Genomic DNA, 18,114 nt, shown 5'->3' with positions numbered 1-18,114 from the left:
CTTGTGCGGCGTGGCCTCCACGCAGGATTTTGCACAGAGAAGTTCCCACTGGGAACCCGGGGTTCTGATCTACCCCGGTTCACTGAGGAAGATGAGGTGAAAGGCCAGCAGCTGCCCGGCGTGCCCAGGGCCGCCTGGGATCCCGGTTTCCACTTGGGGCGGAAGTGGGTTTTGTGGGTCGGAGGGGTTCGGAGCCGGGGCCTGCAGAGCCTGGCGGCTGCGGGGGTGCAGAAGCCTCCTCTGGCCCGCGGCGCCCCGCTTCTCACGGTGAGGCTCCTGGTGCTCATGCCTGCCCCTGCTTCTCCCCAGAAGGCGCCGTCAGCCTCCGACTCCGACTCCAAGGCAGATTCGGACGGCGCCAAGCCTGAGCCGGTGGCCGTGGCGCGGTCGGCCACCTCCTCCTCCTCTTCCTCCTCCTCCTCCGACTCCGATGTGTCTGTGAAGAAGCCTCCGAGGGGCAGGAAGCCAGGTAGGGTCCTGGTGCTCGCAGTCTCTCGGCTGGCCCGTGCGGGGGCGCTCCCGGGCAGTCCCCTGGTCTCCTTGGAGCCCTGGAAGGGAAGGTCACCGCCGCCTCCTCTTCCTGTAGCCGAGAAGCCTCCCCCGAAGCCGCGAGGGCGGAAACCGAAGCCTGAACGGCCTCCGTCCAGCTCCAGCAGTGACAGGTGGGTGCTGGGGCTGGGGTCCCCCTGGCGGCTCCTCCATCGGCCGAGGGGCAGGGCGGGCTCCCGAGGGAGGAACGGAGGTCCCCAATCGCCCCCTCCGCCTCCAGTGACAGCGACGAGGTGGACCGCATCAGTGAGTGGAAGCGGCGGGACGAGGCGCGGAGGCGCGAGCTGGAGGCCCGGCGGCGGCGCGAGCAGGAGGAGGAGCTGCGGCGCCTGCGGGAGCAGGAGAAGGAGGAGAAGGAGCGGAGGCGCGAGCGGGCGGAGCGCGGGGAGGCTGAGCGGGGCAGCGGCGGCAGCAGCGGGGACGAGCTCAGGGAGGACGATGAGCCCGTCAAGAAGCGAGGACGGAAGGGCCAGGGCCGGGGCCGGGGTCCTCCGTCCTCCTCTGACTCTGAGCCCCAGGCCGAGCTGGAGAGAGAGGTGAGTCGGGAGGGCGCCGGGAGCCCCTGCCTTCACTCCACACGTTTATCCAGCATCTACTAGGTACGAGGCAGCGTCCCCGGTTCCGGGACACAGCAGGAAAGCAGTGCGTGGGCCCAGAAACCCCTGCCTTGGGGGGTTCAGGGGAGTGAGGGAGCTGGGCATGGTGGCTCAGGCCTGTTATCTTATCACTTTGGGCAGCTGAGGTGGGACGATTACTTGAGCCCAGTTCAAGACCAGCCTGGGCAAGATAGCGAGACCCCGTCTATATAAAATCCTTTAAAAATTAGCTGGGCGGGGCGCGGTGGCTCAAGCCTGTAATCCCAGCACTTTGGGAGGCCGAGACGGGCGGATCACGAGGTCAGGAGATCGAGACCATCCTGGCGAACACGGTGAAACCCCGTCTCTACTAAAAAATACAAAAAACTAGCCGGGCGAGGTGGCGGGTGCCTGCTTCTCAGGAGGCTGAGGCAGGAGAATGGCGTGAACCCGGGAGGCGGAGGTTGCAGTGAGTCAAGATTGTGCCACTGCACTCCAGCCTGGGTGACAGAGTGAGACTCCGTCTCAAAAAAAAGAAAAAAAAAAAAAGACTCCGAATGAAGGGAGGGGATCTGTGAAGACTCCTGGGAGGGGACACATTCTAGGCAGGAGAAGCAGCTCACACAGAAGCCCAGAGGACTGCTCCTGGTGTGCTGGAGGAACAGCGAGGCGGCCTCTGCGGCTGGAGCAGAGGGAGGAGGGGAGAGAGGGAAAAGGGGAGGACGGGGAGGGGACAGGGCAGGCCGGACAGGGCCACGTGGGCTGCAGGAAGGATTTGGGCTTTGACCCTGAGGGAGGTGGGAGCCACGGAGGGCACTGGACAGGGGAGGGACAGGCCCTCACTCGGGTGCTCTCTGGTGCCCTCTGGCTGCCGCTGGGTGCAGCTTGCAGGTGAGCATGGGAGCAGGTAGGACGCCTCCTAGAGTGGTGACTGTTGGGCCTCTCCTGTATCATGTGTGGGGCTGCGGGCCCTATCACGCCCTCTCCCCTCGTGGAGATTCAGGCAGTGTGGCCTGAATCCAGAGAGTCTGACCTAGACTGAGCCCTGGACCCCACGTGCTGGTGTCTCTCGGACAGGCCTGCCTTCTTTGGGGAAAGCAGGAACAATGCTGTGTTCTCTCTGTCACTCCCTTCGTCACAGAAAGGGCATCGAACTCCTGGTGCAGGAGGCGCTCCAGCCACAGCCCAGGACTGCTGGGCAGGAAGAGTGCAGGGGGCTGCTCCTCTGCTGGGTGGGGCCTGGGCTCCAAGAACTCCACGATCCACTCAGGACCGGACACTGGGTCCTCCCTCCCCTCCCATCCAGCCCCAGCACCTTCAAACTGTGTGGAGGGCAGCAGAAAGGGTCCAGCTGCGTCCCCTAGTAGTGGGATGGGCTAGGGGTCTGGGTAAACCCCTTTCCGCTGCTCCAATGCGTCCTTCCTGACTGCTGTAGGCCAAGAAATCAGCGAAGAAGCTGCAGTCCCCAAGCACAGAGCCCGCCAGGAAACCTGGCCAGAAGGAGAAGAGAGCGCGGCCCGAGGAGAAGCCACAAGCCAAGTGAGCCCTGCTCTGCCCCCTCCACACCCCAGGGACCCTGCAGGCTGCATCACCCCACAACCCTCATAGGGACAGTCCCACCTCTGAGCTCAGCCTTGGAGCCAGACCCAGTAGAAGTTCCTGGTCCTTGGCTTGCATGGGCTGCGTAGGAATCGCTGCTGCGGGAGCGGGATCTTTTCCCAGCCCAGGGATCTCCCCCGAGGTGATCCCGCCTCCAGAGACACTGGGCCAGTCCAGGGACATCTGTGGTTGTCATGACTGGGGGGTGCTTCGAGAATGGAGCGGGTGGAGGCCGGGGACACTGCTGAGCGCCCTGTAGGGCCCAGAACATCCATCCCAGAGAACAGTCCATCCCCAGTGTCTGCAGAGCAGAGGAGGAGGGAGAAACCGCGCCCCGGCCTAGGGGCTTGCATCTTGGTTCCCCTATGGTGGGGAGACAGCCCATCTCCCAGCTCACTTTTTTCTTTTTTTTGAGACGGAGTCTCGCTCTTTCTCACAGGCTAGAATGCAGTGGCGCGACCTCGGCTCACTGCAACCTCTGCCTCCGGGGTTCAAGCAATTCTCACGCCTCAGCCTCCCGAGTAACTGGGATTACAGGCACCTGCCACCACTCCCAGCTAATTTTTGTATTTTTAGTAGACACGAGGTTTCACCATGTTGGCCAGGCTGGTCTCAACTTCTTAACCACGTGATCCGCCCTTCTCGGCCTTCCAAAGTGCTGGGATTGCAAGCGTGAATCACCGCACCCAGCCCACTTTCTTTTTCTTTTTGGTCTTTGAGATGGAGTCTCGCTCTGCCAGGCTGGAGTGCAGTGGTGCGATCTCGGCTCACTGCAACCTCTGCCTCCCGGGTTCAAGCGATTCTCCTGCCTCAGCCCCCTAAGTAGCTGGGACTACAGGCGCGTGCCACCATGCCCGGTTAATTTTTTGTATTTGTAGTCGAGACGGGGTTTCACCGTGTTGGCCAGGATGGTCTCCAGATCCTGACCTCGTGATCCACTTGCCTCGGCCTCCCAAAGTGCTGGGATTCCAGGCGTGAACCACTGCGCCCGGTTCCCCAGCCCACTTTCTAAATGGCATCTGGCCTTGGGTGGGCAAACCTGCCCGTGAGGACTTGGCATGAGGGTATGACAGTGACGGGGTGCAGAGCAGCACGCAGCACCGAGCCTCAGCAATGGGCCTCCCCTCCTGCATGCGTGTCACCCTTGAGGGCCTTTTCCTAGCTCACTGACTCTGGTAGAAAAAGCCAGCCCTTGGCTATGTGAACGAGGAAGAGAATCCTGGGATTTCTTAAGAACCCAGGGAAAGGCTGGTATCTTTGGTCAGCTCGAGCCTGTGGCCGCCCTGGTCTGCCCTAGGCCTAGGCCATGGCAGGGCCTCCCCGTCTCCCATTTCCTGGCTTAGCTCCCAGGGCCTCCCAAAGGTTTCCTTTGCAGTGGATTTGGGTCCACCCCCTCGGGTGCTAGCCCCTCAGTGGCAGAGCGCCGGTGGCGGGGCCTGACTAAGGGGAGCACTTCTCCACAGGCCCGTGAAGGTGGAGCGGACCCGGAAGCGGTCCGAGGGCTTCTCGATGGACAGGAAGGTAGAAAAGAAGAAAGGTGAGGCCTGGCTGCCCAACACCGCCCACACTGAGTTCGCTGAGGGGAACGGGGACAGCCATGTGTGGCCGGCCTGTCTTGCCTATCCCTAGAGAGGGTGCTCAGCACATCGGGGGTGCCTGCATGGTTGGGGGCTGAGCCTGCAGACCTGGGGCCCCCATCTCAACTCCTCCAGAGACTCTCAGTCTCCTGCCCCCAAGCAGCTGGCCCCCTGTGGCCCTGCCTGGGCCCACGCGGTGCTCTCTCTCCGGCCCAGAGCCCTCCGTGGAGGAGAAGCTGCAGAAGCTGCACAGTGAGATCAAGTTTGCCCTAAAGGTCGACAGCCCGGTAAGACCCTCGGGCCCCTCAGCCAAGCAGTTCCCACTGCCACCTCCCCGCGGGGCTCCCTTAGAAGTCTGGGGAAACTGAGACAAAGCCGGGGTCCTGCGGGTGGGTGGGCCGGGAGTCTGTTCCAGTTGGTAGTGAGCATATGGGGTCTCCTGGCCAAGGGCCCTGGGGGAGCCGGTCCTGACATGCAGCACCCAGCTTTCCCGGCAGGTGGTGCGTGGAGGCCCCCAGGACCAACCCCCACGCACCTGGGACCCCAAGTACCTGCCTGTCCCTGGAGTTCCACGTCAGCCAGACGGGCTTGGGGGTGGGGGTGTTCTGCGGATTCCGATCCCGTCAGGGAGAGCCCAGGATGTCTTCCTCCGCCCGTTGGGGCCCTGGGACCCCTCGGCCAGGCTGTCCCCCTCACTCCCACCCCACCCTGCAGGACGTGAAGAGGTGCCTGAATGCCCTAGAGGAGCTGGGCACCCTGCAGGTGACCTCTCAGATCCTCCAGAAGAACACAGACGTGGTGGCCACTTTGAAGAAGGTATGGCGGGAACCAGAGGCGCAGGGTGCGGGCCGGGGAGCTGGGAGCAGGTGTCTGCCCGGGAGCCCAGGCCCCCAGCGGGTTCCTGTCGGGGCAGCCCTGGGTCAGAGAGGAGGACGTGGGCTGCCGGGTAGAAATGCCCGTTGCTGGCCGGGCGTGGTGGCTCACACCTGTAATCCCAGCTATTCAGGAGGCTGAGGCAGGAGGATCACTTGAAGCTGGGAGGCAGAGGTCACAGTGAGCCGAGATCGTGCCACTGCACTCCAGTCTGGGTGACAGAGCGAGACTGTCTCAAAAAAAAAAAAAAAGAAATGCCGGCGCACAGAGCTGTGCTCCCGGGAGGCGCTGTGGGAGGAGTGCATTGCCGGGGCGGGGGGCCCAGGGCCCGGGCTAGGGCCGTTGCACTTGGGTGAGCCAGGCCTCTTCTCTTGGTGGCCAGATTCGCCGTTACAAAGCCAACAAGGACGTGATGGAGAAGGCGGCAGAAGTCTACACCCGGCTGAAGTCACGGGTCCTCGGCCCAAAGATCGAGGCGGTGCAGAAAGCGAACAAGGCTGGGACGGAGAAGGAGAAGGCCGAGGAGAAGCTGGCCGGGGAGGAGCTGGCTGGGGAGGAGGCCCCCCAGGAGAAGGCGGAAGACAAGCCCAGCACCGGTGAGGGGCAGGTGGGGTGGGCCCTGAACCTTGGTCTCCTCAGCTGAAGAAACAGATGCTTTGCAGAACATTCCAGAAGGGGAGCACAGCTCTGCCCTCTGCCCCAAACCCGCCAGAGTGTTGTGTCTTGTTGGGGGTCTCCGTGCAAACTCGGCTTTCATCCCCAGGGCAGCCAGTGAGGGGCATTCAGCCCCACCGTGTGCCAGGCAGCCAGGGTGCAGGCAACCTGGGGCTCATGCCAGAGGGGTGACGGGGACAGTGCATGACACCACACACCTCCACCGCCTCCAACCCTGGGACGCCCAAAGAGGGGGTGGCTCTGTGCAGCGGGGGCAAAGAGGGGGGCATGGTTCAGAGATGCAGTCAGTGGAGGTTTGGGGGCGAAGGCCTCAGGTGCCTTTGCTTGCCTGGTGGGCCAACAGGAGACGGGGGTGTGACCCTCGGGGCTGCTGGGCTGATGTGGCCCCATCACGGGTGTGCAGAGCAGCCCTTTGGAGATGGGATGGGCGAGTTTGGGCCGGGGCTCTGCAGCCCAGGGGGCAGCCGGAGGGTGGTGTCTTTTTTTCTTTTTTTTTTTCTGAGATGGGGTCTCGCTCTGTCCCCCAGGCTGGAGTGCAGTGGTAAAATCACAGCTCACTGCAACCTTGACCTCCTGGGGGCAAGCCATCCTCCCACCTCAGCCTCCAGAGGAGCCGGGATTGTAGGCCTACACCACTATGCCCTGCTAATTTTTTTTTTTTTTTTGAGACAGAGTCTCGCTCTGTCCCCCAGGCTGGAGTGCAGTGGCTGGATCTCAGCTCATTGCAAGCTCCACCTCCCGGGTTCACGCCATTCTCCTGCCTCAGCCTCCCAAGTAGCTGGGACTATAGGCGCCCACCACCATGCCCGGCTAATTTTTTGTGTTTTTTAGTAGAGACAGGGTTTCACTGTGTTGGCCAGGATGGTCTCAATCTCCTGACCTCATGATCCACACGCCTTCGCCTCCCAAAGTGCTGGGATTACAGGTGTGAGTCACTGTGCCAGGCCAGGCCCCGCTAATTTTTGTATTTTTTGTAGAGACAGGGTTCCTGGCATGTTGCTCAGGCTGGTCTTGAGCTCATGGGCTCACGTCTCGGCCTCCCATGTGCTGGGATTGTGAGCCCCCGTGCCCAACCTCGTCTTCCTTTGTCTTTCCCAGGCTGCTGTGGGCTTTTCTCAGGGCTGCCAACATTCCCTTATTTCCTGGGCCCCCAGTTCTCCAGGCCAGTGTGGCTGGGGCTGGGGCTGGCTGCAGGATGGGACCATGCAGAGCCTGGCCTCCATTTCGGGAGCTTCCAGACCAGGCGGCAGGTGCCAGGGTCCAGGTGGATGGGCATGCGTCACCCACGGTGCTCAGCTTGGCCCCTGGTCCAGTCCTCAAGGGGGAAGGGTTCTGGGGTTCCCAGCTGGAGCCCAACAGTGACCTGTGACCCCTCTGTCCCACTCAGATCTCTCAGCCCCGGTGAATGGCGAGGCCACGTCGCAGAAGGGGGAGAGCGCGGAGGACAAGGAGCACGAGGAGGGTCGGGACTCGGAGGAGGGGCCGAGGTGTGGTTCCTCTGAAGACCTGCACGAGTGAGTGTCCCGGGCCATGGGGTGTGGCCTCCTGAGCGGCAGCGGCGTGATGCACACCGTGTCTGAGCCGCTCCTCCTGTGCCAGTCCCTCTGGGAAGGGTCCCAGGGATGTCGCCCCCCACTCAGGGGCCTCCCATCCTCACAGCTGACCCCAGGGTCCCGCTGGCTGGCACTTCCTTCCAGTGGCCCCCACTGAGGCAGCTCCAGAGCTTTGAGCTGCCTGCCCCTGGCCTCCTGGGAAGCTGGCTTCTTGCTGAGCCTCCAGGGTGGCCCAGGCAGGCCTTGAGCACGGGCACCTGGCTATCTGACGGTGCCAGCGCCCATCACCGTGGGCTACTGTCTGGTACAAGGCTCAGTGGAGTCACTCGCTTACACAGCAGCTGCCTTGTGCGAGGCCTGGCTGGTGCCAGCGTGGGGACCCTGGAGATGTTTGTGGTCTCTAGTGGCAGAAGACTGGCAGGAGGGTGGCACGCCAGCCTCAGGTGCCACAAATGGGCGCACACTCCTCAGCGCCCGCCCCATAAGCAGGGCAGGGGCGGGAGGGCATCCTCTCACTGCCTTTGCTGTTCCTACCAGCAGCCTGCGGGAGGGCCCCGACCTGGACAGGCCTGGGAGCGACCGGCAGGAGCGCGAGAGGGCACGGGGGGACTCGGAGGCCCTGGACGAGGAGAGCTGAGCCATGGGCAGCCAGGCCCAGCCCCCGCCCGAGCTCAGGCTGCCCCGCTCCTTCCCCGGCTCACGGGAGAGCAGAGCGGAGAACTGTGGGGAACGCCGTGCTGTTTGTATTTGTTCCCTTGGGTTTTTTTTTTTTTTCTGCCTAATTTCTGTGATTTCCAACCACCATGAAATGACTATAAAGGGTTTTTTAATGAAAAATCACTTTTATTGGCTTGGTTTTCTAGCATTGCTGGTGCGGTGGGGGCCTGAGCTGGGGAGCAGTTGGCAGCGTCACTGGGCCTGTTTGGGACTGGGTTGAGCCATCGAGCCACTGTGAGAAGCAACTGAAAGGCCGGTGGCGGGAGAGCTGGGCGGGAGCAAGCCTTTCCCAGGAGACAGGAGGGAGAAACCGGGGCCGCTAAGCTTTGCGGCCTGCTCCCCACCCGGGAGGCTGGGGTTGGATGCTTCCTGTGTCTGCATCCAGCATCCAGGCAGGTGAGCAGGTCAGATGTGGGGAGGGCGAGGGGCCCCAAGGCTGGGCTGGGAGGGTGGAGACCCGGCCTTCCCTGAGGACCACTGCTAACGGACAGTGGTCTCCAGTGTTCAAGGGGCGTGGGCCTCAGGGGCCGGCCTCGACTCACCCGCACCCTGTGTGACTTTGGGCAAGTTGCCTTCCCACTCTGGGCTTCTCTTTCCTTCTCTGCATAAGGGACTGTCACATGGGGATGGCCCCTAGCAAGTCACACCGTGCACCGAAGTTGCTTATTCCACAGTGGCGTCTCGGGTTTGTCCTCCTGCCCAGCATGGCCGAGTGGCCTCCGTCCCAGTAAGAATTAGGCTCTGGTGTGGCGGAAAGGGACTGCCTGAGCCCCGGCTCCATGCTTGGTTGGCTGGACGTAAGCTGCAGTCACTGTGCCTGGATTTCTACAGATGGCTGTGGCTGGTGTCCTAGCCTCCGCTGGCCATGGGTGTCAGGCTGAAGGCTCGGGAAGGCTCCCGACCCATCCCCTCACGGCCTGTCACCTGAGGCTGCCCCTGCTGTGCCGGTTTCCCCGGTTCAGAGCTGAGCTGAATGCCCCGGCCCCTCACCGTCCCTGGTGCGCACCGTGACCCCTGGGGGCCAGTAGTCCCTCCACCCTTCCTCCCCACTTCCTCCCCCCGGGTCTGGGGTTCCTGGGCTCGTGTCCTAGGAGAGCGTGGGAAGGGGACAGAAAGGTTCTCTTACCGGGTGAGTGGGGGTATGGCTTCCTGGGGAGGCCGGGCTGAACGGCTCTTCCCCCTGGACTAAGCACAGCCGCAGCGCACCTCTCACACCTGACCTGAGCCTGCCAGCCTCCACGGCCTGGGCCAGCCTGACAGCACCGGGTCGGGCGACCTTGCCAGGTGGGTGGGTCCGCTGCCGCCAGTGTCTCGATGCCCACAGCTTCCCCAGCCCCGCTTCCTCTGCAGCCCAGCGCTTGGGTGGGTGGTCCTGAGGACCCAGGGGAGTGTGCGGGGGAGAAGGGGCTGTGTCACAGGCACGCAGCCTCTGTGGCTGTTCCCAGCCCTGTCCGATCCCTCCATGAAGCACAGTTCCCTGTGAGGAAGCCGTACGTCTGTTCTCCAGGTGCAGCCGCTGGGCCCAGCCTCCCCTGGGGCCTCAGAGCCCCAGGTGCCCGGCCAGGCCTCTGGTGGGCAGCTGGAGGCAGAAGCCTGTTTGCTTGTTTTTGCACCACCCCCTGCAAATCGCACAGTCTCAAGCCAGGCTGGTGCAAAGCCCCAGCTGTGGGCTGCCGTGGCTCCTGGCAGCTTTGTCCCCACTGTGAGGCCACCCCAGGGGTCGGCAAAGACAGTAGCAGCCTGCCTTGGGATGATGGCAGTTTGACATTTTCTTTTTTTTTTTTTTTTGAGACAGAGTCTCGCTCTGTCGCCCGGGCTGGAGTGCAGTGGCGCCATCTCAGCACACTGCAAGCTCCGCCTCCCGGGTTCATGCCATTCTCCTGCCTCAGCCTCCCGAGTAGCTGGGACTACAGGCACCTGCCACCACGCCCGGCTAATTTTTTGTATTTTTAGTAGAGACGGGGTTTCACCGTGTTAGCCAGGATGGTCTCCGTCTCCTGACCTCGTGATCCACCCGCCTCGGCCTCCCAAAGTGCTGGGATTACAGGCGTGAGCCACCGTGCCCGGCCAAGTTTCACATTTTCTAGTACCTTCTAGTATGAGGGAATGTGGTTCTTAAGACCCTCAAGGTGCGCTAAAGCCAGAGACCCGCTTTCAGCACAAGGACGGAGGGAGCTGCCTGGAGCCTGGGATGCTACAGCACTGCCTGCACCGCTGGTAGCTGGGGGCCCGTGCTACAGGACTGGAAGAGCCCTGCTAGATATAAAAGGGTTGCTATCGGGGCAAATGGATGCCCTTCCAGACTGGGTACGCTGCTTTTTCTCTTTCCTAATTGCCGTACTCGCTCAGGGTCTTCAAGGGAAGGCTCCTGGCTGGCGGTCTGAGCGACCCCAGGCTCCGAGAGGGGCAGGCAGTGCTGGGGAGGAGGTGGGAGGTGCAGGCAGGCCCGGAGCAGGGCGTGGGGTGGCTCCGCTCAGAAGGTCACTGCCTCCGCAGCCCCTCAGTGCTCAGCCAGCTGCAGCCCCAAAGGTCTAGGGCTTCAGGAAACCGATCCAGGTTTGGGGCTGGAGAGAAGGTTCTGAGGCAGCTCCTCCCTGGGCAGAGCAGGGCGACCCTACAGCTGCTGCCCGCCGGGGGGCAAGGCGAAGGGCCCTACCAGCCAGCTGAGCGGGGGGTTGTGCTGTAGGCCCTCCAGCAGCTGCTCTAGCCCCTGCCACGCCTGGTGCACACCCTCACGGCACTGCACCAGCTGCTCTGCGGGCAGTGCCTCTACAGACCCAGCCGAGGCCACAACGCCATAGAGCTCACAGAGGCTGCGCCGCGCCTGCTTCACCGGCTGCTGGAGCTCGGCGGGCAGGCCCTGGAGGCTGGAGGCCAGGCCACTGTAGGCCGTGTGCAGCTGCTGGAGAAGGCCGCAGACCCTGGACAGTGCCCCGGCGTCCCGCTCCTGTGGGAGGAAGGCGCGAGGTGAGTGGAGACCCACGGGTGGGGTGGGGTGGGGGGACCCCAGCCCTGTGCCAGACCCACCTCCTGGACGGCAGCATCCTCTACACTGGCACCTGAGCCCTGGTCCAGGCACGGCTGCCCCTCTGGAGCCTGCTGGGCCTCTTCAATCTGGGGAGAGAGTACAGTGCGGAGATGATGGTTTCTTGGCAAAGACCTTTCACAGCCCCCACCTCCCCCTCCCCCAGGGACCTGGGCACATTCAGAGTCCTGGGAGAAAGGCTGCGAATTCCAAGTCAGTTGTACCACAGTGGACGTGTTGTTTCGCAGAAAGCAGCAGTGGTTCACACTTCCCCACGAGGTCACCAGGGAGCACACGTGTCACTCCTCACTCCTAAACCCTCCTGTGGCTGCCCAGTGCCCTTAAGATAAAACCCAGCTCCTCAGCATGGCCTTGGTGGGCTGGCCCCTGGGACACCTCTGGCCTCATCTCCCATCACACCCCACTGCTGTTTCCACTGCAGCCACACTGGCTCCATTCTGCCCTCCGGCCATTCCAGCAGGCTCCTGCCCCAGGGCCTTTGCACACACTGCCCACTCAGCCCAGAGCCTGCTTCCTGGGCCCTTCACAAGGCCCGTGTTCAGCCTCAGCTCCAGGTGACTCTTGGCGAAACCTTCCCGGCCCATGGTGTGGCAGCCCCAGTCCCTCCCGTCACATCTGCTCCTCTCCTCGGGGGCACAGCGCGCGGCTTTGGTGTTCGTTGACTTGGTGTTTATCTGCCCCTTGGGGGGCAACGCTCAGGACTCTGTCCTCATTGCTGTGTCCCCAGCACGTGGCACCCATGCCCTGCCACCCTGTCCACAGGGCCCCGTCTTCCTCATCATCTCAACGGCTGGTGGGAATGTGGCACGCAGTCAAAATGTCAACTCCAGACTGCTGTCGCCCTCCCAGCCCTCGCCGCACCAGTGCTGGACACCTGAAGCCAGCTGCGTATACAGACGCATCCCCTCGGTTCCCCCCCCAGGCATCTCCCCTCACCCTGTCCAAGGCCAGACTCCTGATATCCACTCTGCAACCCACCCAGCCTCCCCTCAGGCCCCTGCTCTCCTTGCCTGCTCAGATTACAAGCCTCAGGGGTCTCCTAGGGTCTTCTCTCTCTCGCCTCCTACATCAGACCCGGGCAGCTCTGACTTCAAAACACCCAGAGCCTAACTGCTTCTCACCACCACAGCGTGACTCCTGAGGTCCGGCAACACTGGCCTGGGTTTACGTCCCACTGTCTCCACCTCCGTCCTTTGCCCCCGCCCAACCTCCCCATCAGAGCGATCCTTTTAAATGAGACCCGCCTTGGATCAGGTCACTCCTCTGCCCAGAGCCCTCCCGGGCTCCCCCCTCCCTCAGGGTGGAAGGCCAGGTCCAGCCCGACCTGCCCCGTCCCCTCCTCACTCGGCTCCAGCCACCCAGACCTCCTTCTTGCTGTTCCTCCAACGTGCCAGGGATAATCCTGCCCCAGGGCCTTTGCACGGCCTGTGCCTTCTGCTCAGATTATACTCCTGCCCATTCCAACACTCCCTCTCTGTCATTTAGACCTGACTTCAAGAGTCCCCTCTTCAGGGTGACCAGCCCCAGCACAGCCACTTCCTTATCCGGGTACATGTTCCATGTTTCCAGGTATCATCTGACACCCTAAACATTCATCTGTGACTTGTCTTCCCCAACAATGGCGTCCCCCCTTGAGGGCAGGCCTGGGTTCTTGGGATATCCAAGGCCTTCAGTAGCACTTAAAGGAACAAGTGAGGCGTGATGAGTCACACACCACATCCCATTTCCCAGCCCTGCATCCTTCACATGTGGCCCTGAGCACAGCTCTTCTCTTTCTGTGGCCTACGTCTCCCCTTCTGAAAAATGCCTGGGCTGAGCTCTGGCCCAGGCTACTTTGCTGTGAGGATTCAAAGGTGGGAAAAGGCTTTGATCAGCCGCTCGCACCGCGCCACGAGGGTGGGCCCGTTCCTTCATTCCTCCATGGCGTTTATGGAACGCCTTCCAAGTGCGCCGTTGGCCCACGTGCCAGAGGCGCAACAGCAACTGTCCAGCTGGGGGTGGCCGCAGTGACATGAGGTGTCCCAAGGGTCCCCAGGACAGACTGGCCCCCAGCACTGTGGACACGGGGGCTGGATGTTTCTCTGAGGTGGGGCCGCCCTGGGCACTACAGGGTGCTGAGCAGTGTCCCTGGCCTCCACTCTCTCCCCCAGGGGCTTGCCCCAGTTGTGACAACCACAGATGTCCCCTGGGGGCAGGTCATCCGCACTGAGAACCCTGGGTTAGACCCTCAAACTGTGGCTTGTCGGCCGGGCACAGTGGCTCACACCTATAATCCCAACACTTTGGGAGGCCGAGACGGGCGGATCACGAGGTCAGGCGATTGAGACCATCCTGGCTAACACGGTGAAACCCCGTCTCTACTAAAAATACAAAAACTTAGCTGGGTGTGGTGGCGGGCACCTGTAGTCCCAGCTACTCAGGAGGCTGAGGCAGGAGAATGGTGTGAACCCGGGAGGTGGAGCTTGCAGTGAGCCGAGATCCAGTCACTGCACTCCAGCCTGGGCAACAGAGCAAGACTCTGTCTCAAAAAAAAAAAAAAAAGAAAAGAAAAAACAGCTTGTCACAGACCCCTGGATGTTAACTGAAAACACAGTGGCCTGGGCTGCATGCCAGGAATCCTGACCGAGGGTAGCATCTTGAGGTCTGTCACGGCCCGCCGGGGTGGGGTTGCTGTCCACCAACATGTAAAAGCTGTGACTGCTGGGCACGGTGGCTCACGCCTGTCACCCCAACACTTTGGGAGGCCAAGGCAAAAGGATTGCTGGAGCCCAGAAGCTCAAGACCAGCCTGGGCTACTTAGGGAGGCCCCATCTCTACAAAAAATTTAAATTAACCAGGTGTGGTAATATGTACCCAGAGGCTGAGGCAGGAGGATCACTTGAACCCAGGAGTTTAAGACCAGCCTGGGCAACATAGCAAAATCTAATCTCTACTAAAAATACAAATAAATACTAGCTGGGCGTGGTGGTCGTGCCAGTTGTCCAGTTACCTGGGAGGCTTAGAGGGGAGGATCTCTTGAGCCCAGTAGTTTGAAGCTGCAGTGGGCCATGATCAAGCCCCTGTAGTCCAGTCTGGGTGGCAGAGCAAAACCCTGGCTCACTGTCTCAAAAAAACAAAACCCGGCCAGGTGCAGTGGTTCACGCCTGTAATCCCAGCACTTTGGGAGGCCGAGGCAGGTGGATCATGAGGTCAAGAGATCAAGACCATCCTGGCTAACATGGTGAAACCCCATCTCTACTAAAAAATACAAAAAAAATTTAACCTGGCGTGATGGCGGCGCCTGTAGTCCCAGCTACTGGGGAGACTGAGGCGGGAGAATGGCGTGAACCCGGGAGGCAGAACTTGCAGTGAGCCGAGTTCACACCACTGCACTCCAGCCTGGGCAACAGAGCGAGACTCCGTCTTAAAAAAACAAACGAACAAAACAGAACTCTAGAGCAGTGCTGTGAGATTCTGCCTCCAGGGACGCACAACAGCATCTAGAGCAAATGTTGGCCCTCAGGACTGGGGAGGGGGAGACTGGAGGCCAGGGACACTGCTCAGCTCCCTGCAGGGACCAGGATGACCCCACCCCAAAGAATGATCCAACCCCAACGTCCACGTTGCCAAAGGGGAGACCCTAGGCCAGAGGAAGGGAGCGCGGCCAGTGGGAGGAGAGGACCACTCTGGCCAGGGCACGTGACCCCTGGGTGCATCTGAGTCACCTTGAGTTGGGTCCTTTCCAGTGTGCACTGCAGCCCCAGGCCCTGTGGGCTCCCTGGATCCCATCCCGGCTTCACGTTCCCCAGCCACAGCGCTGCCTTTCCACCCTCCTAACACACCCAGCTTGCTCCCCAGTAGCTTGCTGTCCTGTCCCTGCTTTTGGGGGGCTTTGTACAGCTGTCTCCCCATCAGTCAGGACGGGACCCAGAGGGACGGCCTTCCTGCTCAGCCCACATCCCCTTCTGCAGACATTGTTTTGCTGTCTTTGTGTCCCCGCTGTCCTCATTTTTTTTTTTTTTCTTGAGACAGTCTTGCTTTGTCGCCCAGGCTGGAGTGCAGTGCCACAATCTTGGCTTACTGTAACCTCCGCCTCCTGGGTTCAAGTGATTCACCTGCCTCAGCCCCCCAGGTAGCTGGGATTACAGGCATGCGCCACCACGCCTGGCTAATTTTTGTATTTTTAGTAGAGACAGGGTTTCTCTGTGTTGGTCAGGCTGATCTCGAACTCCTGACCTCAAGTGATCCACCTGCCTCAGCCTCCCAAAGTGCTGGGATTAGAGGCATGAGCCACCATGCCTGGCCACCCGCTGTCTTTAAAGATCTGATCTATCTCTGTTGCCCTTGCCGGGAGGCAAGCCCATGAGTGCAGACCCATGGCCATCGGTGGTGCTGACGGCATCATCTCCTAGACACTCAGTCAGTACCTGCAGCTAGGTGAGTCCTGGGCAGGAGTTCTAAAAAGTGCCCTGGGGAAGGGGCAGCAGTAGGCGGAGGCTCTTACCAGCTTGAAGCAATCCTGGAGCTGGGCCAGAGTGTCTCTGGCTTGGAACTGGCCATGCTGCAGGTGGCTCACCGTGTGTTCAAATGCCCGCTGGCGGAAGCTGGGACCCAGGTCACCTAAACGAACGAAGTAGCTCCCCTGCTCCGCTGACAGCACCTTCGGCCCGGGCTGGGAGGCAGCCAGCTGAGCTGGAAAGGAAGGTGCACTGCTCAGTCCCAGAGGCCCCTCAGAGCACTGGGGCTTGGGCTTTAAAAAAGTTAAGTGAGGCCGGGCGCAGTGGTTCACGCCCGTAATCCCAGCACTTTGGGAGGCCGAGGCGGGTGGATCACCTGGGGTCAGGAGTTCGAGACCAGCCTGGCCAACATGGTGAAACCCTATCTTTACTAAAAATACAAAATAATAATAGTAATTAGCCAGGTATGGTGGTAGGCGCCTATAATCCCAGCTATTCAGGAGGCTGAGGCAGGACAATCACTTGAACCCGGGAAGCATGGAGGTTGCAGTGAGCTGACACTGTGCCTCTGCACCCCAGCCTGGGCAGCAAGAGCAAGACTCTGCCTGAAAAATAAGTAAAAATAAAAAATGAAGCTGGGTATAGTGGCTCATGCCTATAATCCCAGCACTTTGGGAGGCTGAGACTGGAGGATCACTTGAACCCAGGAGTTTGAGGCCAGCATGGGCAACATAGGAAGACCTGTCTCTATAAAAAAAATACATAGCCGGGCATGGTGGTCCTAGCTCCTTGAGAGGCTGGAGCAGGAGGATCACTTGAGCCCAAGAGGTTGAGGCTGTAGTGAGCTATGAACGCACCACTGCACTCCAGTGTGGGCGACAGAGCAAGACCTTGTGTCTAAAAAAACGAAAAAGGGCCGGGCGCTCTCATGTGTAATCTCAACACTTTGGGAGGCTAAGGCAAGAGGATCATTTGAGCCCAGGAGCTCAAGACCAGCCTAGGCAACATAGCGAGACCCCCATCTGAAACAAACCAAATAAATACGTCTTTTAAAGAAAAGTCAAGGGCCCAGCTGGGCACGGTGTCTCACACCTGTAATCCCAGCACTTTGGGAGGCCGAGACAGGCAGATCACGAGGTCAGGTGATCAAGACCATCCTGGCTAACATGGTAAAACTCCATCTCTGCTAAAAATAACAAAAAAATTAGCCGGGTGTGGTGGCGGGCGCCTGTAGTCCCAGCTACTCGGGAGGCTGAGGCAGGAGAATGGCGTGAACCCGGGAGGCAGAGCTTGCAGTGAGCCGAGATTGCACCACTGCTCTCCAGCCTGGGCAACAGAGAAAGACTCTGTCTCAAAAAAAAAAAAAAAAAAAAAGTCAAGGGTCTGCTAGCAGCTGTGCCTGAACCCGGCCATCCCCTCACCTTGCTCCTCCACATTCATGGGGTGGAACATGTCCCCCAGTCCCTCCAACTCATTCTGCAGCATTGCCAAGCGTGGGGCTTCTTTGGGGCTGTGTGTGGTGGCCAAGGGCCCCATGTCCTCCCTGCCCAGGGCGACCCCTTGGGTGAACGTGGCCACGTCAGTCGCAAGGCTCTTGGTTGTGGCTGTGGCTTCCCAGGCAGGCTCCAGGCCTACACTGAGCGTATCTGGGGGCCTGGAGACGCCAGCGAACGGGGCCTCTCGGGGGCTCAGGGCAGTCTGCTCCCCACCATTGTCTGTGGTCCTGGAACTGGCGAGTCCACCCCAGGAGGTGGCCTGGGTACTAGGTAACCAATTCTGGAAGGTGCTGAGGCCAGTGTGGATGGCCCCTGTTGCCACGTTCCCTGACCCCATGAGCCCAGCAGATGCTGCGTCTTTGGTTCCAGTCAGCACTGCCTTGGTGGTGTCCAGGCCCCCCTGGACGGCCCCTTTGGCCATGCTCATGGCACCGGTCACCCCACTGCAGACGGTGTCCCTGGTACCCGTTAGCACAGCCTTGGAGGTGTCCACGCCGGCCTGCATGGTTCCTTTGGCCACATTCACTGCCCCCACGACTCCAGTAGTCACTGCATCCTTAGTGCCACTCAGCACCGTCTTGGCTGTGTCCACACCTGTCTGAACGGTCCCTTTGCCCACATTCACAGCACCAGGGACTCCACTGCAGACGGTGTCCTTGGTACTGGTTAGGACCGTCTTGGTGGTGTCCACGCCGGTCTGGACGGCCCCTCTGGCCACATTCACAGCACCAGTGATTCCGCTGCAGACGGTGTCCTTGGTACCAGTTAGGACCGTCTTGGTGGTGTCCACACCGGTCTGGACAGTCCCTTTGGCCAAGTTCACAGCACCTGTGAGCCCAGTGGACACAGCGTCTTTACTGCCAGTCAGGACAGACTTGGTGGTGTCCAGGCCCCCCTGGACGGCGCCTTTGGCCACATTCGCGGCACCGGTCACCCCACTGCAGACTGTATTCTTGGTGCTGGTCAGCACGGTCTTGGTGGTGTCCACGCCGGTCTGGACGGTCCCTTTGGCGACATT

At 61.0% G+C, this 18,114-nt stretch overlaps 2 protein-coding genes across 6 annotated transcripts in view; one reads left to right on the top strand and one right to left on the bottom strand.

The window, feature by feature from the left end:
* The window catches only part of HDGFL2 (HDGF like 2), a 28,060-nt gene extending 19,813 nt beyond the window's left edge, over positions 1-8,247 (top strand). For 3 of the 5 annotated variants that reach the window (XM_026455514.1, XM_026455517.2, XM_031934844.1), the window contains exons 7-16: positions 310-469; positions 587-662; positions 770-1,085; positions 2,560-2,663; positions 4,187-4,260; positions 4,517-4,587; positions 5,015-5,116; positions 5,556-5,769; positions 7,236-7,362; positions 7,939-8,238. In XM_026455514.1, the coding sequence (XP_026311299.1) occupies positions 310-469; positions 587-662; positions 770-1,085; positions 2,560-2,663; positions 4,187-4,260; positions 4,517-4,587; positions 5,015-5,116; positions 5,556-5,769; positions 7,236-7,362; positions 7,939-8,038 (1,344 nt within the window). In that variant the 3' untranslated portion in view covers positions 8,039-8,238. Of the gene's footprint in view, positions 1-309; positions 470-586; positions 663-769; positions 1,086-2,559; positions 2,664-4,186; positions 4,261-4,516; positions 4,588-5,014; positions 5,117-5,555; positions 5,770-7,235; positions 7,363-7,938 lie in introns of all 5 variants that reach the window. The other 2 variants (XM_026455515.1, XM_026455516.1) reach the window with 2 other exon arrangements.
* Positions 8,248-10,586: 2,339 nt separating this feature from the next.
* Positions 10,587-18,114, bottom strand: PLIN4 (perilipin 4; the record flags this gene model as incomplete). The annotated part of the gene is made up of 4 exons (XM_026455611.1): positions 10,587-11,065; positions 11,146-11,232; positions 15,648-15,835; positions 17,022-18,114. Coding segments are annotated over 4 exons (1,701 nt in total), but the record flags the coding sequence as incomplete, so codon positions are not given.

The sequence above is a fragment of the Piliocolobus tephrosceles genome, chromosome 21 (assembly GCF_002776525.5).
Source record: "Piliocolobus tephrosceles isolate RC106 chromosome 21, ASM277652v3, whole genome shotgun sequence".
Taxonomy (NCBI): domain Eukaryota; kingdom Metazoa; phylum Chordata; class Mammalia; order Primates; family Cercopithecidae; genus Piliocolobus; species Piliocolobus tephrosceles.
This window is presented reverse-complemented; position numbering and strand designations above follow the sequence as displayed.